Source organism: Sarcophilus harrisii, chromosome 3, assembly GCF_902635505.1.
Source record: "Sarcophilus harrisii chromosome 3, mSarHar1.11, whole genome shotgun sequence".
NCBI lineage: Eukaryota > Metazoa > Chordata > Mammalia > Dasyuromorphia > Dasyuridae > Sarcophilus > Sarcophilus harrisii.
Window position 1 is genome coordinate 370,746,926 of NC_045428.1, and position 27,340 is coordinate 370,774,265.

The window sequence follows — 27,340 nt, forward strand, 5'->3', positions numbered from 1 at the left end:
ATCACATTCTCTTCTTACTCCTGGATATAATGTTCTCCTTGTTATGCTCACTTCACTCAGCATCAATTCATGTAAGTCATTCCAGGCTTTCAAAATCAGTCTGCTCATTATTTCTTATAGAATAATAATATTCCATTACTTTCATATACCATAACTTATTCAGCCATTCCTTTATTAAGGAGCATCCACTCAATTTCCAATTCCTTGCTACTACAAAAAGAGCTTATACAAAGCATATATGGTTCTTTTCTCTTTTTATTATCTCTTTGGGATACAAATCAGTAGTGAGACTGCTAGATTAAGGGGTTTATTACTTTCAGCATTGACTTGATCATCCAATTCTTTTAGTTTTAGTAGTAGTCACTGAAAGCAAGTCCTTAGAATCCCAGTTCAGTTGTCTTTCTTTTTCAACTGGTTGCCTTGCTGTTGGGCAGAAAAGTCTATAAAATGAAGAGTCTGTTAAAATAAAAGAAAAACAAACAAATCTATCAAAATAAAGAAAAACAAAAATCTCTGTTCAGATCAAAGTTACATCTCTAGTTCCCAGGAGGTTCCCTGGGAGAGAGTTCCCACAGTGTGTGTGTGTGTGTGTGTGTGTGTGTGTGTGTGTGTGTATTCTGTATTCTGTATTCCACTGGAACATGAGAGGAAACTACTCAAAGGAAGTAGAAATCTGGACAAAATCTTTAAAAGGAGGGCCAGACTTCTCTAAAGCAGCATGGTGCAGTGAATAGCATGGAATAAGGAAGAGCTGAGTTTGAATTCTGTCTCAGAATTAATCATGTGATCTTGGGCAAGTCCCTCAATTTCCCTAAGACTCAGTTTCCTCATTTGCAGGAGTTAGAGTGAAGAATCCTAGTTAGGTGGGGTTTCTATTAAAGATGGAGGTCTTAGTTGAAGGTGGGAACCTCCTATTTACAGATAATGTCCAACTGGAGTAGAGTGAAAATAACTCTTCACATGTGCCTGACATCTGTCTTGTATCTACACTGTATGTTTTATATGCTAACGAGAGCCTTACTCATACACACAGGCTCCTTTGTAAGAAGCTAACAGGGCCTGTTTAATTACTTCAAAACTTTGCAGATTCTACAGAGCTGTGTTTCTCTATACTTCCATAAGACTCAAGGCCATTGATAGTCTTTTTTTTAATAGGAGTGCATCTGGCCAGTGTCTTATCTATGCCAGATCTGAATAGTGTGGCTATATTGTCTCCTTGTTTTGTTCCCAAGTGGACAATCATACATACCCTTCCTATTTTACTTGGGCATCTGTTTTGTGTATCTTGTCCTGAATTCCTTTCTTCCTCCTCAGTTTCCCAGGAATGTGCACACCAATGTGAAGGCTAAATGCATCTTTTAAGATTCCTATTCTTTCCCCACTTTGATCTCATTAAAGTTCTTCTACCCACAATCCATAAAACTTCAGCCCCCCTGAATTTATGAATTTTAAAAATATGACCAGACTGTCTATTACAGCTTTGGAATTTTATTTGGTTTTCCCAGATGGGAGAAATAACCTGCCCATTCGTGGCAGTGTGATCTTATTTATGCTGCAAGATTGGTTGTACCAAGCTCTAAAATATTCCAAATCTTCTCAAATGAAATCAGAAACTACCCTAGGGAATTTTATCTAATCACTCACACAATATAAACAAAGTGGATGAAGAATGTCTAATACCCAGACAAATAATATAAGTGAATAATGAATTGGGCCCAAATTTAAACAGGAGGAGAAAAATGGGTTAGATTGCCTTCAGGAAATTACATACTTCCTTTAATGATCCCAGATTCTCTCAGAAACAAAGCTCATGTTTTTAATACCAAAATTTTATCCGTGTTGTATATCAGAAAGTCATGGAAAACTATATCTGGATAATTTTAAAAATGAATATTATACAGAGCAATGGAAAAGCAGATGGAGAAAAACACACGAACAGGCTATAATGTATAATAAAAAACTATACAGAAGTGAAGCAAAAATATTATTGGGGAATATGTAATTGAAAACAGACAGGTATCTCAACAGTTACAAGTGATGAATATCAGGTAACCATTTGGTATCCTTTTGATCTCAAGAGAAAGCAAAGAAGGCCCCTAGTTTATTAGGGTAAATCACTTGAGATGTGCTTATGGGAGTACATAGATAACACAAATAAGGATGGAAAGATAACAATTTTCATTGTTGCAAGAAAGATTCAAATTGCTAAGGTCATAGATCCTTTTAAGTATTATTATTTTCCAATAAATGTTGTCTCAAAGAGTGAAAAAGAACATAAGGAATATGGAGAAATAAGAATAAAGTTTAGTCAGAATATTGATTTACCTGTAATGCTTTAATGTTTCATAAAATAACATTGATGCTTACTGTTTTCCAAAATACTGAGTATTTTTTTAATTTCCAGATCGAATTCATTTCAATAAACATTTGTTAAATGTTTACTAAATGCAAGTCACTGTGTTAGTGCTGAAGTTATTAATTTACAAAAATGTAAGTTTCTGGTTTCTAGGATATTAGGGAAAACATATATGCACTGACAGGTAAATAAAATGGAATTCAAAGAGATTTTTTTCTTCACAGCTGAGAGGATAAAAGCAGAATTCATGAAAATTTCTTCTGAATATAATTTTAAAGGAAGATAAGAATTCTTAGGAAAGACTGAAAGAGAGTATTCCAGGAATGGTAGATAGCTTATTGGATGCATAAAGGTGGGAGATAATATGCTGAGTAAACTTATGCTATATGAACCAGATAGAGAATTTCAAGCAATAATTTTTAGGCACTATAGCAATGATAAACTCAACTTGAGTTGAATCTCAGTTTTTCCATCTGGTTAGGTTGTTGTTTTTTTAGTATTTTTGTCATGTTTAACTCTCAATGACCTCATTTAGGTTTTTTAGGCAAACATACTGGCCTGGGTTTGCCATTTCCTTCTCTGGCTCATTTTCCAGAGGAGGAACTAAGGCAAATAGGGTTAAGTGACTTATCTTGGGTTACAGTTAATATGTGTCTGAGACTGGGTTTGAACTCAAGAAGATGTCTTCCTGACTCCAGGCCCAGTACTCTATCCACAATGCCACCAAAGAACCTATAAACTGAGTATAAGACTATCTATTTTTACCTATTTAAAATATAGCATGATATTGTCAAAACATTTTGAGCCATTTGGAGAAAAGAAGTTATGATGAAATCCAAGTTTGTATTTTCTAGAGCCCTGGAAGCTTTTTTCCCCTTTATATTTGGGCTTCCATATCTGGAGTATAGTTACTTGTATCCTTAAAGTGTTTAATAAATGTTTTGAATTAAACTCAGATATTGAAGTCAAGGAATCACTAAATTTGAAAGAAATAATGTATAAAATGGAAAATGCATTTTTTTATTTATAACATGCCATTGTGTCTATCTGAATGTAGTAATATTATATTATTAAGTATGTTTCCTTTTGTCATTAATCCATTTGTAGAGAATTGGGAATGCTGCTAAAACAAAAATTAAAAAAGGAAAATAAATTAAGGAAGATTGGAAAGGGTTAAAGAAATAGATTTATTCAGTTTGTAGAAGGAAAAAAAAGTGACAAATTAGCAATTTTCTTCAAAGATAAGATTGATTCTTATATTCCTTATGAATCTATCATGGACTTTTTCCCCACAGAGAACAGATGAACTTTGAGTCTATTGCTATTTTTGACTTCTTACAAAATTGCTAATGGCATGCTTCAGGAAAATGGGCTTTCCTTTAGTAGTTACATATACCCTGCAGGTCTGAACAGGTGATTCATTTAATTGGAGCCTCTTTGTTTTAGGAAAGAACTTGAATATAATTTGACACATCAAAGGGATCCTCCAATATTCATTTTTGTTTTCAGTTAGGTGTCAAACCAGGTATAACAAGTAAAAGGGATGCTAGTCTAGGTCTTGGTCCTGGCAGTTTCCTCACAAGTCATAAATAGATCAGGAAGTTAGGAGATTCCAGGGCCTTGCAAGTAATAGGCAGTAAACAAATAGTTATTGAATTAAACCTAGGATCTAATTAAATCTAGGGTCTATAGCAGTGGTTCTCAAACTTTTGTTTTCAGTATCTTTATCCTATTAAAAATTATTGAGGATCTCTCCAAAGCGTTTTTGTTTATCTGGGTTATATTTATAGACATTTACCATATTGGAAATAAAAACTATTTTTGAATTTGTAGACCCTCTAAAAGGGTTTCAGAGATTCCCCAGGATTCTCTAGACCATACTTTGAGAACTACTGGTCTATAGTGTTTTCTTCTAGCAAGTAGTGTGACTTTAGACAAATCATTTAGCTTCTCTGAACCTGCCAATCAGTCAATCAAACATTAAAGATTTATTAAACACTTCCTATGTGCCAGACACTGTGTCAAACCCTGGGGATAGAAAAAGAGGCAAAATACAATCTCTGCCTGTAATGTTCTTTTGTTCGGTTTTCTGGGGGTTTCTGGGAGCAGCCTTCAGTTCAGTAATCACCCTGAGAATAGCCAGGTGTTAAAGTCCAATGTCCAAATTCTTTATTGCCTCCTTGCCAAGGGCCCGGTTAGCTTTCTTAGAGGCTTTCTGGAGTCTTCGTTTCAGTGGAGAAGCTAAGGAGGAGAACCTGCCACCAAGCTGGTGTAAGATGTGATGAATCTGAGTCCAAGGGCTTGTGCTTCAGCCTCCAGTCTTGTCTTCAGCCTCCTCGCTTGTCTTATCTAGCGCTCTCTCCGAGCCTCTGAGAGCTTAAGCTCCTGTCTGCAGTTCTCTTGTCTTTTCTGTCTCTGTGTATCAATCTAGCTGAGGCTTCCAGTTTATATACTTTACACTGAGTATAAACCAATCATTATATCACTAGGAAACCATTATTTGTTATAAGATTAAATCAATCATACTGAACCATGCTAAATGAGATAACCATTGTCTCCTCAATTCCACTGAGTTGGTATCTTGTAAGAATCCTTTCTTTCAAGTTCAGAGTTCTGGCCCAAAACACCCATCCTCAATCTAATGGGGGAGACTACAAGCAAATATGTACTAATGAGCTATAGGATGAGTAGGAAATATTAAAATAAGGCAGATGTTAGAATTAAAAGGAATTGGAAAAGTTTTCTTGTAGGAGATGGGATTTTTGTTGGGACTTGAAGAAAGCCAGGAGACAGAAATAAGGAGGAAGAGCATTCCAGGAATGGAGAACATTGAGAAAAAGATGTTCAAAACTGAAAGATGGAATGTCTTGATCATAGAACAGCAAGGAGGCCAGTGCTTACTGGCTAGAGTATGGCAGGGAGTAAATAAAATCTAAGACAAGAATTGGTAGAGACTATGTTATGAAGAGCATAAGAGAGGAATTTGGATTTGCTTTTGGGTAATAGGAAGCCTGGAATTAACTGGGTGGTGGGTGGGTTATATATTTGAACCTGTTCCTTGTCTGTTCAAAAAAGTTAGATTATATAACTAAGGTCCCTTCTAGCCCCAATAGTCTATGATTCCATGGAGTGCAATAAGGGTTAGTGCTGCCAGATATGGTAGAACGAATTACTGGAAGACGGACAAAGCAAGGGTGAAAAATTTGGAATTAATTTCAGAAGCAATTGAGTGTGAAGGATGATTAATAAGCAGTGATGTGCTGGATGGATTTAAATGGGAAAAGACTGGTGGCAAGGAGACCACTGGGTGTAGTTTAGCAATCTAGGTATTGAATCTATTCAACCAGAAGAAACCACATAAAGATTATGTTGCAGACTAACAGAGAAAAATGAGGCAGTTGTTTATTATGGGGAAAGAAATTTTAGGCAATTAAATGAAAAGAGAAACAAGTGATGGCCTATATTTCAGTAACATACAACTCTTCATGACCCCATTTTGGGTCATATATAACACTCTAGAAGATTAAGCAATAAATAGAAGCAGTAAGTAGAAGCTACCCATTCAATGATTTTGGACATATAAAAAAAGAAACATATAGGATGGCAATGGGGAGAGTATGTAGGTCCAAGTAAAAGTTTAATTTTATGATAGAGACCTGTATAAATTTGAAAACCAAAGGGAAAGAAATCAAACTATTATTTTCAAAAGGTATTTATTGAGTTGATTGAAATTTCTTGCAAGAGTGGTAATTTGTAGAAGTACACTATATATATATATATATGTCACCAGGCTTTGTAATAAAGATTTTTTATCATTTTTTATCTGGGTCACAATCAGACTCTGATGGAAAACAAGTGACCAATTTCCAAGGTGGTCCTTAGAGACATCTATGGTTGATGAAGGCATAGAAGATAGTTCTAATTCTAACTTTTGACACCATTTTCTCTGTAGCTTGAATACATTATTTAATTTCCATTAGCTTAACATTTATAAGTGAAAGAATCCATGTACAAAATTTATATATGTTATAGAAGTTTCTTAGTATTATAATTTCATTTAACATTTACTGACCATCATATAAGGTTTAGTAATTGTAACCCTGTAGCTTATTATTGAAGTTCTGAGCTCACACAGATGGGGTTCAGTTTTGGAGGCTTCTTTCTAAGTAATTTTCTTTGGCCCATTCCTCCACCAAGAGTTACCCCCTGGAAATATCAGAATTTGGTTTGTTTGCCTCCACCCAGAGTTTCCCCTGGGAATATCAGAATTTGACTCAATTCTAGATCTTCAAAACAAAAGGAAAAGGGCCCTAAGTTCACGGGCAAATCTTCAGGCTAACAAAATATTGACTAGAGATAGGACAGCTTATTTTTAGCCTGGTAGAAAAAGTGAAGGCCTTATATTCAAGCCCATAAACAGTTAAGCTAATTCCCTTTCCCTTTCTAGTGGACATTTGACTTTTCCCAAGTAACTTATACAGTCCTCTAGACTTATAATAGTTGCATTTTTCTACATATGAAAAGAAGCTGGAATTGTTAGAGAGGCAAGAAGACTTCCTTTCCTGTGGATTTCTACTTTCCAGAGACCTATGTGGTTATCCCTGAGGGTGGGATAACCAGGTGGCTTAGTGTATAGAGTGCTAGGCCATAGTCAGGAAGCCCATCATCCTGATTTCAATTCTGGCTTCATACCTGGACAAGTTGTTCGATCCTATTTGACTTAGTTTCCTCATCTGTAAAATGAGTTGGAGAAGGAAATGGGAAATCACTCCAGAATCTCTGCCAAAGAAATCCCAAAGGGGGTCAGAGTCAGATATGATTGAAAATGAATGAAAAATAATATACTACACTTAATATTACTAAGCCATTTAATTCTTTCCCCATCAGAATTTGCTAGCAGTCAAGCAGCTCATACCCTTTGTGGACCCTATTTTTTTTAGTGGAATTGTTCCAGACTTATACTATCACGATGATTTCCCTCAAATAGCGAAAGATTAAGCTGATTTCTATCTCCTAGACCTGCATTATTCACACGATTCTCAGTACCAAACTCCATATAGTCCTTCTGCATGGAAGATCTCTATTCTCTTATTAACAAATTTTTCTTCGTTTTAGAACTCTTTTTCTAATGCTTTATCTTCTGTCACTCACAGAGACCTGAATCTTCCCCCTGCCCCCCACCCATCCTTTCCAGTATTGTTTGCATTTTCTCATAGCACTGGAAACACTAGGAGCTGTCATACTCCTTGTTCTCATTTTTACTTCTTGATGATCCCTTTGTTACCATCACTTAGCGGCCTCTTCTGCTTTCAATGACAGCTAAATGGCACAATGAATAGCGTGCTGGTCCTGGAATCAAGACTGAGTTCAAATCTGGCCTCACACTTTTACTGGTTCTATGAGCCTGACATTACTGAAATGATTGAACAACAACAAATCTGTTTCCAGTATTTACTATTTACATATGGCACTAAATCTAGATGCATGGCTGTTGCCTCTGATTTCCCAATTCCCTCTTTTCTCAAGAAGTTCAGTATCTGTCTGCCTCAGAATTTTTCTTTTCACCCTAAACCTTGCCCTTATACTAGGAGACTTCAAAAGACACATTGCTATTCCTTCAAAACAGCTGATTGTGAATTCCTCAGCCTCCTTAACTACCATGACATATTCCTTAACTATCCTTCAGTCACACATGAGGATGATCATATCTTCGATCTACCCTATCACCCAAAGACATTCTGTTTCTACAATCAAGAGCTTTAATATTCTTTATCTGACCATATCTTTTCCTAAAACCTATTCTGCTCCTCCTCCCCTCCCCGCCCCCCCCCCCCAGTATTCTCTAATCCATTACTGCTGCTCTGGAGCATTTTCTTCCCTTTTCTAGTTTGACTCTACTGTTAATCAGTTTAATGTTTTACAATTCAAATCAAGATGGCAGCTAGAACTAGAGGCAGATCACAGAACCATCCTTTTTCAGCAAAAACCTGAAATTTGTATCAGAACAAATAGTGATCAAGAATGCAATGAGAAATTAGAGTAAGTGACTTTTCCCAACTCATAGCTGTACAAAAAATGTCAGCCAGAAACCCAGGTGCTTTGGAAAAGATCGTGGCCAGCAAAGCCAATCCACATATGGGTTAACAAATGGGCAATTTTCTAGCATGACTGTCACCTGCCATAAGTACCTTTAGTTTGTATGACTCTGTGGATGACCCAGGTGGCCAAGGTGAAGAAAAAGCAGCTCCAATCACACACACAATGGAAGTAGAGGTTGCCCCTGCCAAAAAAAAAAGTCCCAATATAGAAACTAAAGCTGGAGAGGTAAATAAATCAAAGAAGGCAAAAACCAATATTAAAAAAATAATAATAGATCTAGAGATTTCTCAAAGCCTAAAAAGAAAGAATTACTCCATAATAATTTTAATTGGAGACATAAAAGAATAAAAATGGGCTCTTCACAATGAATTAAATTAATTTAAAAATTAATTGAATCTCTGCAGGAAAGAATTACAAAGAAAATATAGAACTTAGAAAAGAAAGTAGTAAACCTTACTCAAATAAGGGACTCTGAAAATTAGAATAGACCAAATAGAAATAAATAACTCTATGAGACAGAAAGAAATAATAGAACAAAATCAAAAGTTTGAAAAAGATAGAAGCAAATGTAAGCTATTAAAACAATTCACATGGAAAGCAGGTAAAAGAGAGATCATTTAAGAAAGTTAACCAATTAACAAGCATTTATTAAGCTCCTGCTATATACCAGGTATTGTACTAAGTGCTAGGGACATATTGAAAGTCAAATAACAGTCCCTAGTTTCTGGAAGTTCATAGTCTAATGGGGGAGACAGTATGCATATTACTATATTCAAACATATGCACAGGGTAAATAGAAAATAATCAACAGAGAGAAGGATTTATCGTTAAAGATAATTAGAAAAGGCTTCTTGTAGAAAGTGGGATTAAAGTTGAGACTTGAAGGAAGGAAGGGAAGCAAGGGGGCAGAGATGAGGACGAGGGAGAGAATTTCAGGTATAGGGATCAGCCAGTGTCAATATTAAGAGTAGGAAAATAAAGCATGGCTTTTTTTTTTTGCAGAAAACCAAGAAGGACAATGTCCCTGCACCATGAAGTAAGGTACAAAAAGACTGGACAACTATTATGGAGCCAGATCATAAAGGTATTTGAATACCAAAAAAAGGATTTCATATTTGCTGAAGATGATAAGGGATAACTGGAGTTTTGAATAAAGGGGTGATATGAGCACCTGTACTTTAGGAGGATTGATTTGACAGGCCCACACATGATGGAATGGAGTGGGGAAAGATGAGATAATGAGACCACTAGAAGGCTACTGAAATAGCCCATCCAGTAGGTGATGAGGGCTTTTACCAGAATGGTGACAGTGTCAGAGGAAAGAAAGGTGAGTTCACAGAGATGTTAGGAAGGCAGATTCTACAGAACTTGGCAACACATTACATTTGGATGGAGAAGGGATTAGAGAGAATGAGAAGTATTACTACTGAATATCAAGAAATCATAAATGAAAATTTTCCAGATGTATTGGTATCTGGTACCAGATACCAAAGTAAGGATAGAAAAAAATCCACCTATTATCTCTTGAAAGAGGCTCTGCTCACCCCCACCCCACAAGTTTTAAGAATAACAGCCAAAATCCAGAGCTTCCACATCAAAGAAAAATACTTTAAGCATCTAAAAAAAAAGTTCTAGTACCACGGGACTATAGACATGATTACACAAGATCTGGAAGCCTCTACTATAAACAAGAGGAGGTTTTGAAATATATTTTTAACAGAAAAAGATAGAGGCTTGCAACCAAGAATAACTTGCACCACAAAATTGGGTACAATCCTAGAGGGAAAAGAATAAGTCATTAATGAAATAGAGGACTTTCTGATGAAAAGACCAGAACTGAGTGAGAACTTTGAAATTTAATCACAAGAATCAAGAGAAACCTAGAAACCTTAGTGTTTTTGAGCAATTGGCAGGATTTGTAGGATGATATAGTACTAACATTCTAATAGGGAGAAAAAGACATAGATTTCTCTTCCAGTGACTTTAATGACTTAAAAGAGTATTGAAAGAGTGAAAAAGAGAGTGGGAGTGGGTCATGGAAGTCCTGAACCTGAATTGGTTCTGTTTTGAAAGTTGTAAGAGCAGAAAGAGAGGTAAAAAGAATATACTAGTATAGAAAGAAGGAGAGGTGGAATTCTTTTCATCTGTTAAATCAGCAAATATTTATTAAATGCCTACTATGTTTTGGGTACTATGTAAAGTGCTTAATTGAATTAGAGGAGATATACAATAATAGATGCATTCATATACACATTTGCAAGCACACACACACACACACATATCTCATACTCAACAGACAAATGGAATTGTGACGGTGAGTTTAAGAGAGGATAATTTTAGGAAGGAAATAACCATAAGGAAAACAATTTCCTAATCCTGAAGTGGGGGATTAAAAGAAGAAAAACCTCTAGACTATAGAAGGGTGTTCACCAATTGGGGAACTGCTGACAAAAATGATAGTATGTAAACACAATGGAATATTATCATACTATAAGAAATGATGAAAGATATTATTTCAGAGAATCTGGATAGTATGAATTGTTGCAGGGTGAAGTGAAGAGAACTAGGAGAACATTTTATACTAATACAATAACATTGTAAAGAAAAACAACTTTGAAAGACTTAAGAATTCTAATTAACATTCATATCTCCAGGCAAACCATAGTTAAATATGTCATCTAACTCTGTCTGACAGAAGTGATGGACACAAAGTACAAAGGCCTACATTTTTAGAAATGACTATGTCAATTTATTCTGCTTAATTATGTTTATTACAATGATTTTTTCTTTCTTTTTTTATCTCCATTAAGGGAAAGGGGAATTCAGAGGAGAGGAAGATTAGCAATAATGATGCCAACAAGAAAATCATTGAAAAAAAATTAAAAATTAACCAAAGAAAAATTAAAATGAACCAAGGCAAACAGAATAGTTTAGAAACTATAGATTATATATTTCTAAAAAAGCAAGTTATTTGAAATGGAGATTAACAATTTCATACAGAAACTTCTTTTTGTGTTTAACTGAGTGCATGGAAATGTTCATGCTTAAATTCAGGATAAAAATAAAGATTAAAAATACATACTGTCCTCTACTTCTGAATTCTTTGTCCCCTTGTCCTTTTGTTGATCCTACTTGCGAATCCCAATCTTAGACTTCCATCATTCACCCCCTTCATCCTTATTGATCAACTGTTGAATGGTACTGGAGAGGAAATCATATAACTATACTGATTGGATCTACAAATGTATGCTATATAATATTGACTGGTATCTTGCAGAAGCAAGGCAATCTTTTATTTTTCCCTAATTGACTATTCCATTTTGCATAGATGCTGTTTAAGGCCCCGGGCTCAAATCTTGACTCTCTTATTGATGACTGTAAGAATTGAGGTTAAGAAATCTCCTAATAGCAATGGGATTCCCCCTTGGCCGGTTGCACAGGTTTTGTAAAAGAATTCCCAAGCTCATATAAATACAGGCACAAGGGGATTTATTGACACTAAGACAGCTCGCTAAGAAGACAGTTTTCTTAGTGGGCGAAGAATCCTGTTGGGATAATTTTGCAAAGATGGGTTGACACTGAGAAGAACCAATTCTCTAACATAGCAAGATATTAGATAATAATCCAACAAAGGAGACTGAGAATTAGTGGTCAGATAAATAGGAGGAGGATGAAAAGAGGATAATATCACCCAAATTCAGACAGGAAAGTATATCCAGGAGAAGACTCTCAATAATATCAAATGTGGAGAGATCAAGAAGGATTAGGATTGAAAAAAGATCATCAGATCTGGCATTTGAGAGATCAGATATAATTTTGCCATGAGCTGTTCCAGTTGAGTGATGAGGTCAGAAGCCAGAATACATGGGACTGAGAAGAAAGTAAGAGGAGGAGAAGAGGAGACAGCTTTTCCTCCCCTAAGGAATGTGAGCATGTGAGAGACAAGAGAAATATAAGATGGTAGTTTAAAGGAATAATAGGACCAAAGAAGATTTTTTTTAAGTATGAGGAAAACTGAACACCTCTGTAGACAGTGTGAACTAATAGAGAGAGAGACTGAAGACTTTGAAAAGAGGAAAATTATGGGAACACTCTGCCAAAGGTGATGGGAGGGTACTATATGAAGGATTCCAATAATTTAACATTAGCAAGGACTATGTCTTCTTTTTAAAGATTATATAATTTGATGAATTATAACCAAAACATCAAATTTATGATTTGTAAAGAGTAACTCTCAGGTAGGATCCTGAGTGTTTAAGGGAAGCTGTAGCAACATGTTCAAACAAGAAATGTTCTCTCTTGACTATCAAACCTGAGAGAAGCAGTCAGAAAATTTTTTTAAAATTATGAGGGGAGGGGTGATACCTGTATCACCCCAGTCTTGAGAAGAAAAGAGATTTAGTCATAGTAGTTTTTCCTCCCTCTCTCTTGCCCCTTCCCCCAGTGGCATTTATGGAGAAGCAGGTACTGTTTATCTACTACATAGGGGCCATAAGCTGACTTGAGTGGAAAAATGATAATTATATTAATGATAATAAATAAAAATTTATGTAGCACTATGTGCCAGGCACTGTGCAAATCACTTTGCAATTATTATCCCATTCAACATCCCTGGGAGAAAAAAGCTATAATTTTACATTTTGGGAAAATGAGGTAAACAGAGATTAAGTGATTTGCCTGGAGTCATACAGCTAATAAGTATCTGTGGCCAAATTTAAACTCAGATCTTCCAGATTCCTGGCTCAAAATTCTATCTATTGTACCATCTGGCTTTTTCCCCCTGACTAGTTAGGGAAAGGTATCTGAGACCAGAGCCTGGGATTTTGCTTTGTTTTATTTTATTTGTCCTTTCCCGTTCTAGCTGCAGGCCATGGAGTCCCTGGATCTAACTGAGAGTCATGGTGATCTAGACTGAAGCCCAAGGTGGCCTTGGCCTTGAAACTAGGCAGTATAGGAACTGACAAAGCTGTGAACTTCATATCCTTTCGCTTCCCAGAGATTTAAGTGGTGGGTGTGAGGGTCATGTTTGTATATTATTATACCTTTGAAGTAAATTTTCCTTTGTTAAACTTAAGTTGGCTGTTAAGTAGTTAAATAAAACTGGGGAAACTGGACCTCTAAAATTGAAGGAACTCAAAGTGTGGGGGCTGGACCAAGTAGAAAAGAGACTGGGTGCCTCCCAGTACCTTAAAGGGTACCAGAGAACCCAGAAGGAGGGAGACCAGAGCAAACACTATCACATATATATATCCAAACTTAGCTCTCCTGATCTTCAGTCCCAACTCATAACCATACAACTAGCATTTATTTCACTCTTTAAAGTCTGAAAAAGAGAAGGGGATTTTTGAGGAGTGTCCATATGAAAGGGAGAAGGGGCTGGTCCACCCAACAAAGTAAAAGCCTGATCTCAGAAATGCAGAAATACATCAGTATGGCAGGACAATTGCTCTTCCCTAACCAAAACTCTTCAGTGCCCCATTTTTTATTCACATAAAATTGATACAGCTCTTACCCCACTTGGTCCCAACTCCCCCAAAATCTTGGTTTCACCAGATCCTTGATTTAGAATTCCTCTGTCATACTTCCATTACTGATGTACTCCAGCTAACCTTTATCCTCATAGAAGCCGTGTCACCTCAAATCCTTGCTCCTTTGACAATGTGAGTGTGTGTGTATATATATGTATAACTCTCCCTTTCCTCTCTTTTTGGCCTCCTTTTCCTCAAACATCTGTGTCCAAATGTAAATCTCTTTTGAAGATAAGAGCCAAAAGTATAGCTCAGGTGTGGGAACTAGCTACGAACTTTAGTTCATGAGTAAGTGGATGAGGACTTTATACCTTGTGTAAGGAATTTGTTTAGGAGACACAGGAAGCAGAAGGAGTCCTTATCCCTGCTTAAAAAAAAAAAAACTGTCTTGTTATATTTTATACAATATTAAACCAAAGTCTGGCTAACAGTTTGCCAAAGATTATGAAAGGATTAGTTAATAATTGACAAGTTATAGTAGCAACTTGTCTCTCTATTACTTTATTTCTCTCTATTACTTTATTTCTGTAAGTAACAGTTCATTTATATCCTGGCTAATGTCATTTTGTGTCAAACGTGAATAGAAAATTAATCAGAATCCATTTCACATGGATTGAAGTCAATAGTAAGAAAACAGAGCATATTTTTGAAAATCTTTCATTGTTGTGATAAAGAGCTTTATAAAGCAAGTATTGGTTCATTTACACCTTCATATTCTCCATACTTACCCCACTATCTGGCTAATAATGTCTTTAATAAATGCTTGTTAGTGATTAAAAAGCTATGTCAATATGAGTTGTTATTGTTATTAGTGGGGAGGATGGAAAGGAATGAATATTCATCTAGTACCTATTATGGGCCATGTTCTAAGTGCTTTAAGGATATTATCTCATTTGTTCCTCATTCCCCTCTGAGGCAGGGGCTTTTATTAGCTCCATTTTACTTATTGGGAAAATGAAGCAAACCAAAGTTAAGTGATATGTTCAGGATCACACAGTTAGTGGGTGTCTGAGGTTGGATTTGAACTTAATTCTGAAGCGGGTTGGGGTCCCTTAAGAAACTGTTTTTCCTATTGATCTGTGATTCCTTTCAGATTCACAGCCCCTCCTGGCTGAGACATATCCTCCCCAGACAAGTTGTCTTTCAGAATGCCAGAGCCTTTGATTCAATTACAAATCCTGGTCAAAAGCATTCCTTTAAATCCCAATAGGAGATCTGGGCTTGTCCCAGCCCCCATTCTGACTTGCTTGGGCTGCCCAGACCCCATCTACTCGGGCTTCCCAACACCCACCAAGGCACCCAATATAATGAACTTCCATCAACTAAAGTCTTTGCAGATGGACCTCGGAGGCTCACTCAGCTGCCAGGACTTTCTGTCCACTGAGAACTGCATTATCAGTGCAAAACTCCATTTTCCATATATCTGCCACTATAGAAGTCAGTCTCTGATTTCTATCTAACAATAAACTTTCATTTTGCAACTAATATTTGGGAATGAGTTAATTCTTTCACTCCTAGAACCTGCGGCCGATTTAATGGGGATTCTTAATAACTCTCTTATAGCCACTAAGCTCTAGACCCTCAGGAATCTAGACTACTCTACACCTCATCAGTTGTTTCTGACTCCTGGTCTAGCCTCCTATCCATCCTACTACAGCTCCTTTTTGGCAACTTATAGCTATGAGAATTAAGACTGTTTTTCTTTCTGATGCCATCAGTCACATGATTCAAACCTGTGCTTTTGTACATTCTTTGGAAAGTTCTACTATATGTTTGACACAACTAGGCTAAAGAAAGACTAAACATAGCTACTTTTATTCCATACCTTTAAATTAGAGCCTACTGAGTAAGAAAGTCAGTTTTATATCCAAACAGATCTGGGTTCAAGTTAGTTATTTAAACATATTGTTCTATATAAGAAAGTCACGTCATCTCTCAGTACTCTAGTACTCTAGGCCAGAGGTGTCAAACGTGATGGAACCAGCGTAAAAAGTAAGTGGGAAATATAAAAGTACAACATAGATTATGTGAAATTGTGGTTCTATAAATCAATATTTGGCCCCAAGAGTTCTGCTTCTATTTGGGTTTGACACCACAGCCTAGAGACAGCTTTCTGATGTTATAATTTACAGAGAAATTACTAACCTTCATTAGGAGAGGGAGTTTCCTCATCTATGAGTTCCCCAAAACAATGAGATCACAAGTCTAGTTTCTGTCCCTTTTCCTCCCCATACTATGTGCTTATTAACACAGTCTAGGTATTTAGAGAATAGCAAAGAACTATGGGATAACATTTCTGCCCTTTTTTGTTCAGTTGTGTCTGAGTCTTTGTGAGCCCACCTGGGCTTTTTTTGGATAGATTCTGAGGTGAATTGCCATTTCTTTCTCCCGTTCATTTTGCAGATTAGACAACTAAAACAAAAAGGATTAAGCAGTTATTCAGCTAGTAAGTGTCTGAGTAAGGTGAGTCTTCCTGACTTTAAGCCTAGCACTCTTACCCCTGAGCTACCTAGGTGCTCTTTAGGAATTTATAATCAAGAGGGAAGATTCTGGGAAGATGGCAGAGTTGGTTGGTAAATTTTAATCTCTCTTGATTTCCTCCATAAATAGAACAAATTTGTACTTAGGGCAGAATAGGCATCCTCAGAACAAGAAGATCAGAAGAAAGACTCCGTTGGGATTAACCTGTCTGAAGTGCAAACACCTCCAGGCTAGCTTCAAAGAAACACCAAGTAGGGATACCTCAGGCTAGCTAGGTGTGGCTAGAACCTCAGCAGGAACCTCAGAGATTGTCACTTCCTGGACAGTTTGTGCAGTTGGGATCTGAGTCTGAGAAGATTGAGGAAACCTCAGCTGATTGGGAAAGCCAGGCCCAGCTCTGTTGCTGAGATGGGCTGGGAGGGTGGGGGTATAGGTTGGAGTATCACTGGCAGAAAAGGAACACTATATATATACCATGAAAGGTATAGCACCCTCCAAAATCTATAAAGAAATAGGGAAGAGAGATAGGTGGATGGGGAAGCAAAGGATGCGGGAAGAAGACAAGAGAAAGATCTTTGAGGGAGGGAAGGGTAAATAACAGTAAGCCAAGTTATGGAGCTGAATTTAATGAAAGAATCAGCAGAGTTAGGAAAGACACTATGGGGTACATGTGTGTGTAAGGATGTGTATGTAGGTATATATCTACATATGTATACATAAATATATCTTTTCTTAATTGTAGCTTGGTTGGGGATGATAGTAGGATGAAAAGGTGATATGTGTGTATCTATGTATGTGTTTCTATCTATGTATATCTCCACTTATGTATATATAAATATATCCTTTCTTAACTATAATCTGCTTGCAGGTGGTGGGGAGGATGAAAGGGGGAAAAAATAAAATAAATAAGGTATACAGCAGAGAACAAAAAAAACAATTTGCAAGGAAGTAAAGATGGACATTTATTAATATTTCTTCTACTAATATATATACTTTTTAAAATTCATTTTGTTGTTACATATTTTGAAAATTTCCTGATGTTCTACTGGGCAAATGATAATGTTCTATTTTGTTTTGTATCACTTTTCTGTTTTTCCTTCTTGTTTATCCTATTTCTTCAAATAAAATAAATTTGGGGAAAGAAAGATACAAAACCCTCCAATCAGAGGCAGGAGATAGTGATGAAGTAGAGGATCAACATTGAAGCTGATGAGATGTTACAGGCTGATGATGTTATCCCAATAATAAATTTCCTGAGATATGGTGCCCAAAGTAGTGCTGCCTAGTGAGAAATGAAGATTCTGCCCTATTTTGCTGGCTAGGGAAGAAGAAAAATGCCATTCCATTGTGCTTATCCCAACACTGGGGAATTATCCCTAACCTGGCTTTGGGGAAATATTATTTGTTAAGTTTCCTTTAAGAATCACCTGACTAAACTGAGAGTAGAAGGAGAGGGAGAAAGGGAAAGGGAGGGGAAAGAAGAGGAGAAACCCTTCAAATATGCTCTTAGGTATTAATATTCCCCTTCTACTAGCTTCTAGTCTAGAAAATAGCTCACTCAGTATTACTCTAAATCTGATTTATGGTGTAATCTTCACAGATTACAAAGACAGTGTAATGTTTCACATAAAAAAGATTATCTCAGTTTTATCATTAAAGAATTGCAGAATTTCATAATTGGGATAGACTTTTGAGGTCACTTAATCTGGTAAGATTAAACATGTGAGTGTCAAAGGAACCAGATTAAAATGTAATTGGAAATATTTAACAAAATAAATTAAAAATGTAATTGATATAATGTAAATATATGGTTTTCTAAGTCAATATGAGACAGAAGGATCATTGCAGTTTACAAGCCCTCCAGTCCAACCATTTCTTAAATAGGAATGTCTTTTACAATGTCATTAAGAGTAGTCATTCATTAAAAAAATTTTTTTTAAAATAGTAGTAATTCAGCCTCTGCTTAAAGATCTCCAATGAGGAAAAATCCACTTTTTCTGTGGTATGTGGAAAAATCCCATTTTGCTGTGGTATGACTGTAGTTATCAGCAAATTTTCCCTTTCATCATGTCTAAATCTGCTCCATTGCAAATTCTACCCATTGTTCTAAGTTTGGCTAGAAATCTTGGGCCAGAACAAGACTAAACTCTTTTCTCCATGATAGCCCTTAGAAATATTTCAATCTTGAAAGAAGAGAAGAGGCCCTTTATTAAATTAGTTACAAGGTCATAGCATCTCATTATCTATGACTTTAGTTAAGTGAGGTATTTGATAGGATTGGAATTGTTGGATAGGGTTTTTCCTCAACCTTTGGTCCAGATAGGAGGTGACTTTATGATAGTTTCCTTTGAAATACTACCAAAACAAATAGAAAAGACTCCTTGTTGCCCTAAGCAATCATGTAAATACTCTACATATCTATGTGATTATCTAGCAGAGCAAGAAAGCATTATTTTATTGGACAAATAAAAAGTTGGAATATGAACTGAGTGCCAAAGACCTTTAAGTCACCTGACAAACCCAAAACATGGTGCAGTACAATATGTTCTAAAAGTCTCTAAGACATAAGGTTAGAGGTAAGTGCTTTTGACATTCTGGGCATACAACAAGAATTTTACCAGAACTCCCAGGAAGCAAATTTGTCTGCTAAAAATGTATTATTTTTCTTCTCAAAGTGAAGCTGTTTTGATTTTTAAAAACATCCTATATATTTCTATATCTTTTTATAAAGTAAAATTATAAAGATACATAAAAATTAGATTAGTTATGACCTCTGAATTTATCTTCCTTAGATCATTAAACCCTCAATAAAAATTAATGTATAAAAATTGCCTTGTGATAATAGTTGATTTAACAGATGGCAAACTTTTTAAAAGACTTATTGTTTTCTTTCCAAAAAAATACCTCATGGGGACTTACTACTTTAGAAATGTCAACATTTTAATCTTCTATATGGTGCTAAAGTGAAAAACAAAATCATGCTTTGGGTATGTAATCAATTTTTCTCTTACTATTAGTTTGTCAGGGAATACATTGCCATCTAGTGTCCAAAAGAACTAAATGCAATGAATATTTTTCACCTGGTTATGATTAGCAGGTCACTGTGGTAATAAACAAGGATCTTTTCTGCATTTGTTTTTATGGGAATTAGTCCATATATATAGCTCTGTTTTCTAGCAAACAGATTCCACATGTGTGAATTAGTGTCCAAATTTTATGGGATTATTTCTTGTCTAGGATATTTATTGTAACTGTAATTTTGTACTTGCATAATCTTGTATAGAAAGTTTCAAAACCCTCAAGTAAACAACATTTTTATTATCCCCAATTTCATGGTAGGAAAACTGAGGCATTACGTGAAAATTAATACCATGCATAGAAGAAAAATGCTAGATTTTTTTACTCCAATTATACCAATTTCTCAACTTCTTTTCCTCTAATTAATAAAATTGTATATAATCTATAATAACAAAAAGCAGCAACTATCATAACACTGAAAACATACAGTAATCAAAATCCTATTTTACCTGACACCATCCAAAAATCTTTATTATTTATTTGTATTTGCTCTATTAGTTAGAGTATAGTGCTAATGCAGTCTCAGCCATCTCCTATCCCTTTAACATAGTCACTTATCTCACAAGTTTATGTTATTGATCATCAGGAGGTATCTGAGTGAAAAACTACTGCAGGCACTGTACACAAATAGCTTTACTCTATTTTAACTATAGAACAAATTCATAGGGAATTCATTCTGATAGCTTAGTTTCCTCAGCCTTGATTTTCCTGGTTTGTTTCTTTGGGTAGGGATGGCTGGTGATTTGGGTGAATCCAGGTAGCTTTCTTTTCCGCCTCTTTTTTTCTTCTGATTATTTTCTTTTATGCTTTTAAGAAGATTCTCTCTGCTTCTAAAGTGCTTAATATACTCAGTAAACATCTTAGGTCTCTTCACTAGGATCTTGCCACTAATTTGTTGGTTTATAATAATGTCTCTGGTATGCTGACATTATATAGCCTTCCAATTTTTTCATGGTAACATGATTCCTCTTTGAGTCATATCCATATCCCTGAAAAGTGTGTATTTTCTGATAGATCCAAATATATGTATCCGAAAGGATGACTCCATGTTTTAAATTGGGTTTGTTATCCCATCTCTCTTCTTTTTCTTTTTGTGTAGGAAGATCTATAAATTGGGGGAAAGAGTCTCTCTTCACATATACATACATACCATATTTTCACATCTTTCAAAGCAGGAAATTTCTTTAAAAAGTAAAAATAAACTTTAAAAAGATTCTTAGTGTTTAGCAGCTGTATTAGTTTACATCATATATTTTATAGGAGGAAAGAACATTTCTCATAAACAATTCCTTTAGAATCAGCACAAATTTGGGCATCAAAATCTTTAAGTGTTTGTTTCTCACAAAAGCATTTTTAGCAAACAAACAAAACAAAGCCCACCAAAGCCATAAAAGAAAACACAAAATTGTCAACATAACTAAACCTGATGCAGAAAATGAGCAGATTAATTAGAATTCTCTAATCTTTCTTAAAATTTGGCTAGCAGAGCTAATCTCTTGAAACAAAGTCTTATCTGAAGATTAGTAATTCAAAACTCTTAATGGCTTTCACAAAATTAGAACTTTATTTTATAAAACCAAAAACAAAACTTTCTAAGGCAACAAAAGCAAATTGTCATCTTCTGTTTATTAGTTCCCTTTTCCCCATATAAAAATTTCATAGAGTCATCCAACATAACTGGTCTACATTATACTTATGGCATCCAGAAGGGACACTGATTTTGGTGAGGGTTTTTAATCTTCTAGTTTTGGGTATTTTACCTGCTGGTGTACTATTGGCCCTTAACAGATGAGGACTGGGGTTGAACATCAATGTGGTGTTTTTCTTCTTTAAAATGGTTCTCTCTGGGAGCAGGTTTCTTGGGGAGGTTTTCTGGAGGCAGCCTTAGTTTCAGTTGAAAGTAATAATCACCCAAATGCAGCCAGATGTTAAAAGTTCTGACCTTTTATTGCTTCCTCCAAAAGAGCCTGGTTAGTTTTTCTTAGAGACTTATCTTTCTGCTTGGTTCCAAGAGCTCTTGCAGGTAGTCCTTTGCCTCTGCTCCCTTCAGCCTCCAGCCAGCACAAAGATGGAATGATTCTGTCTTCACCTTCAAGAGTGGGTTAGTGAGCTTCTGTATCTCCCAGAGTGCTCCTGGCTCTCAATCTCCTAGAGTGCTCCTCTCCGACTCTTGTTGATGTTTCGAGTACCTCATGGGCATTGTTTTTTTTCAATTGGAATCAATGCAGTCTCACTTGCTACTATCGGGGTTCAGCTTTGCCACATATAGAGGATATTTAGTTAAAGCCTCCATGATGAAAACATTAGCGAGGTAAACAAAAATGATTTCTCATGGATTTACTATCCAAACTTTTATATTCACTTCCTCCTCTTGCTTTTCCACCACTCATTAAGTACATTCATTAAGGGCTTCAAGTTATTAAAATTGACTGGTTTCTATTTTTAATCATTTAGGTATTTCACTAAATCATATGGAGTTGTGGATTAAGTAGCTCAGGAGGAACTTCTATATTCACAAACTAACTTACAATTATGGGGGGTTATTGCCCTCTTTAACAACAAACATGATATTATTTGGTACAAAAGTTCCATAAGAAAAGGTTCCATAAGTAGTGAGTTAGTGATGTATCAAGTTTAGTGTGGAAAGCTACCCTAGACACTGAGAATTAAAAATAATAACAGCAATAATAAAATATGAACAGCATAATTTGAATGACCAAATTACTTGTAGTCACAAGACTTGGATGAGATAATAGTCAAAAATTTCCTTCTGATGAGATGAAAGACTTTTAGCTCTAGGTTTGCCAATAGAAAAATCAAGCCTCCCAAGGTTTTCATAGTCTCATTACTCGATGCAACACATAAAAGAAAGTTAAGGTGTAGAGCATGGGGAAAGGTTCATTGATTCTTAGGTTGTATAGGTAACAGAAGACAATGTAGTTCTTCAGAGCTCATGATAAGACCTGGAGGTTCTTAGGAATCAGGAGCCTGGTGTTCTCCATTTCATCAGAATGAATGGAATTTTTGACTCCCATCTCATTCAAGCCCTGTGACTAGTTAAGCAGCCAGAGCTAAGGGAAAAGTTAGGTGTGAATGGCCCCATTAATATATAGGGAAACCAAGCAAAATAAGGCAATCCAGAAAACAAATATTTGGGAGACCAAGTGAAAGGAAAATGATGCAAGTTTATTACCATTCTGTGTTTTAAGAGTCAGGAGCACAGCACAATGGAAAAATCACTGCCTAGGTTGATTTCAAGATCCACCTCTGATGCTCAGTCCTGGGGAGCTGCTTCCTGGGATTCATCTTTCTCATCTTTCCAGCTTGCTTTATGATCCTTTGAAAAGATTTCAGAGTCAGTTTTTGGAATATGAAAAGGGAACAGAAGGAAGATGTGAATTCAAAGCATGCCTACCCTAATCTTCCTTAGCTTGAGCTACATAGCTGAAACACACCTTATGGAGATTTTTATCGCAGTTTTCTCATTCCATCAGTCCCCTAAGGGCCTCCTTATAGCAGAGGAAGTTGGAAGAGGCTGCCAGAGAAGAGATTTGGGCACACTAGGAGTGGGGGGTGGAGTAAGAGGACGTGGGTTTGTTGGGGTTCAGTACAGAAATAGATGATCTAACCTATTAAAAGGGGAAAAATCCTTTCTGGAGCCCCACTCTTCCAACTTGTAATAATAATGATGATAACAAAATATTAACATATTACATATTATAAATTATTGTTATAGTAGAAATATAGTATCGATAGCTAGCATTTACATGGTGTTGTATTTAACGTCTGTAAAGCACTTTACAAAAATTCTCTTATTTGATCCTCACAACAATCCGAGAGGTGGGTGCTATTATTATTATCATCCCCATTTTGAAGACGAGGAAGTTGAGATGTGGTAACTGCACTACGGTTTTAAGTGACTGAGACTGGTTTTGAACTTGGGAACTTCTCGACTCCCCATCACTTAGGTAGCCTCTTTCGCCCCCGCCCCGGGAAGATTCTGAGAGGCGGGGGCGCACGCGCTCCTCCCCCATCCAGCCAACGCCAGAGTCGGGCTGTTGCTTAGCAACGGTCCAGCTCCAGCCACAACATTGCTAGCGAGCAGAGTTCTTGGCGAGTCCTCTGAGTCCCCTTCTAGGTCTCGGTCTCGGTCTCGTCCCTTGGGTGCCTCTGGAGGGAGCGACCTTTCAGCCCCTCTTCCGCGCGTCTCCTTCTGTTCTTCCTCCTCCTCCCCGCCTCTTGCCAGCCCCCCAGGGCTTCCTCGTTGGCTATGAGCAAAGATAAGGTGAGATGGGCAAGCGGGATACGCCGGGGAGTGATCTTACCCACCCCATGAACTCCAGGCACGGGACCCGAGGGTTCCAAAGTGTGGCGTCCCAAGGTGGGCAGCGGGGAGCTCAGCTAGTCTTGGCACTCCCCTGGAGCTGGAGGGGGCGTAGGTCGTGCCTCTGCAGGTTTTAGAGCGTCCCCCTCATTGTACCGAGGAAGCAAGCGAGCCCAGGAAAGTGTCCAGTCCAGGGCCACTCACAGATAATGTGTGGGACAGGATTGGAATCCAGATGTTCCTGACTTGAGTCCACCATGCTGCTTGAAACCCTTTTTTTACAAACAAACAAACTGGGATCCAGAGAGAACTTACATGGGTTAACACGGAGTGTCAGGGTCAGCCACTTCTCTCTGACTCCCTTTTCTCCTTGTCCCTTTTCTTGAAGAGGACCAGGGATATCAACAAGGTGATGTCTGTACTCGCAGATGAATTGGATTTAAGTGAGACAAGGGCTGTGCAAAAATCATCAGCCTCACTTTTCCAGAATTATCAGAGTCCAGTGGCAACTCACTGGTGGCAACTGTTGATGACCTTCTGTGTAGTGGGTAACATTGCTTTTTTAAGCTAAGGTTTTTCCTAGGTCTCTCTCTTCTGAACCTTCTTCTATCTGGCCTCAGACCACTTCACTCACCAACCCAACCCAATGAATATTGGATTCCCATTGTCTGTCAGAATTCCACAAAGCAAAATTATTCCATTATTTTAGATTTCTCTTTCCCTTAATATTTTGCAAGTTCAGCCTTCTAGTGCCAATAGCTTTACCCTTGAATGAAGATTTCAGCCCATGTCAATCAATTAACAAGCATTTTTAAGCACCTTTGTGCCAGCTGCAGGGAATACCAAAAAAAAAAAAAAAAAAAAAATGAGAGGCTCAGCTCAAGAATTTTACATTCTATCCATAAATATTATTTGAATCAAAAAAAATATCAAAAGACAGTCTTTGGGAATATCTAGTCCAGACCCTTCACTATACAGATGAGAAACTTAGGGTCTTAGAGGAGGAAAAATATCTTACCATTAGTTAGACTTCCTATATTCCTAGCGGCTAGAAGAGTACCTGCTGCACATTCAATAGAAACTGAATTTTAATCCAAGTCTCCTAATTCAGAATCCAGGACACTTTAATTGTACTACAATGATCTACAGTTCTTCATCTAATCCCATCATTTTCTTTCCTATATTTTATTTAAGCATAGTTATAGCCAAGTGGAAATCAATGTATCTATGGAACATGTTTTGGAGCTACTCTCTGACCCTTACTCATACTAGCAGATTGGGTCCCCAGAGTTCAGCTATTAACTTGCCTCTTGAGATTCACAAGATAACCCTGAGAAATAAACCCATGGAGAAGTTACCCAATGCTGTAGCACATAAATTTCCAACATTTCCCCCATTGATTTCAATTAGTCAACCAGGGTGAACTTTTATAAATGGGTGTGTACCAGAGTGATATAACTGATACAATATATCTCCCCAAACTGGGGCACAGTCTCCATCACAGGTATCTAGAGCCAGGATGAAAGTTCAGCAAGTCCATTGGTAGAGAAGTGATGACTCACAATTGGTGGAAGTCCTTTTCTATTGTTTGGTTGGAACAATGGAAGGAGGGTGGTTGAGAAGTTCTCCTCTCACTGAGGGATGACCAGAGTTCCTCATCCAGTTTGTACAATGTCACTTAAATTCTCCCTGTGGCTTTCAAGGACTTTTCATTCTTTGGTTGAGACAGGTTTTCACCGGGTTATGGTATCAAGCAGTAGTATCATAAAACTTACTTTAAATGCAGTGGAGTAATTGATTGACTTATGCAGTGACTCCCTATAAAAAGCGAATCATAATCATCGTAATCATGCAAATTAATCAGAGTTTCTATAATAAAGGCTTTGCAACTTGCTTTACTTCAGAAACTATGTTGATGTCATATAATAACCAAGTTTTAATAAATTGTCCAACTTTATACTTTTGAGTATTTTGTAATCTATAATTACCTATAAAGCTTCATGCTTCATTACTATCAGAACCTAAGGTAATATTTATTTTAAAATTTGACTTGTATTCATTAGGTTGTGAATTTTTGATGAAAATTGATAGAATGTTGGTTTACTTATCTAGTAACATAAGGGATCATTATCATTTAGCAAAATCTCCACTTACTCTGATGTCTCATCGTATGGTAGGTGTAATCCTGGATGCTAGGTTCTCATCAGAGCACAACCTGTGACAGTCCAGCAGACTCTACTGAACCAAATGATGATGTACATGCTTATTGTCTAAGGACAAATAAGATAATTTGAAGAGTCATATTTCCAGGTTTCAAACAATAAGCTGATGCCTTTTTTGGTCAGACCAAATATCCAAGACTAGCTACTGGGTTATAGAGATATTGTGAACTCAAGCAGTGGAAAGAGTACCCATGTGGTTAGAATGTAAAATCACATGGTTTTATACACAAGTAGATTTTTAAAAATAAGAATTTACACTAAAATGTAAACTTATTGAGGGAAGGCACTGTTTAATTTTTGTCTTTTTATTTCCAGTACTTTGCACTCTGTGGATAACTACTGTATAGTTGATTAGTGGATTTCATTAATTGCTTTTTCTGTTTGAGAATTTTCTAATAATTGAATTTTTATTGCATTACTGTTATTATCTCTTGCCTGGACTATGGCAATAATCTTCCAACCTAGCCTACCTGTCTCAAGTCTTTCTCAGCTATAATCCATTCTCCAATTCAGCTACCAAAAGAGACAAGAGCTCCACAGTATCTCCAAGTTCAAATAGAGACTTCTCTAGCATTTGAATTTCATTATAACCTAATTCCTTGTGTGTGTGTGTGTGTGTGTGTGTGTGTGTAACATTTTACTCCCCTTTATGCACTCAACAATCCAACTACACTGTTCTACTTGTCGTTCCTCAAAATTCTCCATCAACTTTTTTGTGCCATTGAATAGTGCCCTATACCTGGAATGTTCATCTTACCATCCTTATCACCTAGTTTCTTTGGTTGCCTTAAAGTCTCAGCTCAAATACCATCTTTCCAGGAGGCCTTTCCTAGTCTCCCCTTTTGAGATTATTTATATAGATCTTGTATGTACCTATTAATGCACATGGTATCCCCACCTCCACAAGTTAGATTATGAACTCTTTGACTGGGTTTTTAACTTTACATCCTTAGTCTTTAGTAGTGTACATGGAAAATAGTAAACATTTATAAATGCTTTTATTGATTGATCACCATCAAATATTTTTTGAGAACACTGATAAAATGACCTTTTCCAATTGGGGAGGAGTGGGATTTGGAGAAAGTGAAGATTTTTTTAAACATTTCTACAAGCTAATACATTTTTTTATTTGCAATTAAGGTAAAACTCCATTACTCTTATATTTCATCATGCCATGGAAGGGAGCCTAGGTTCTATGCCAGCTGAGAAGCTTTTAAAAACTTTGGATACTATCCTAGAATGGCTTGTGTGT

At 36.6% G+C, this 27,340-nt stretch overlaps 1 protein-coding gene and 1 long non-coding RNA gene across 2 annotated transcripts in view; one reads left to right on the forward strand and one right to left on the reverse strand.

Moving 5' to 3' along the window:
• Positions 1-247: 247 nt before the first annotated feature.
• Positions 248-26,129, reverse strand: LOC116422432. Its single transcript, XR_004233062.1, has 3 exons — positions 26,021-26,129; positions 22,736-22,879; positions 248-456 (listed from the first exon to the last, which is right to left on the reverse strand). It is a non-coding gene; the product is annotated as an uncharacterized LOC116422432 (long non-coding RNA).
• Positions 23,628-27,340, forward strand: part of DNAH7 (dynein axonemal heavy chain 7) — a 280,267-nt gene continuing 276,554 nt past the window's right edge. The window contains exon 1 of the mRNA XM_031960292.1: positions 23,628-23,827. Coding sequence (XP_031816152.1) covers positions 23,813-23,827 — 15 coding nt within the window. The 5' untranslated portion in view covers positions 23,628-23,812. The remainder of the gene's footprint in view (positions 23,828-27,340) is intronic.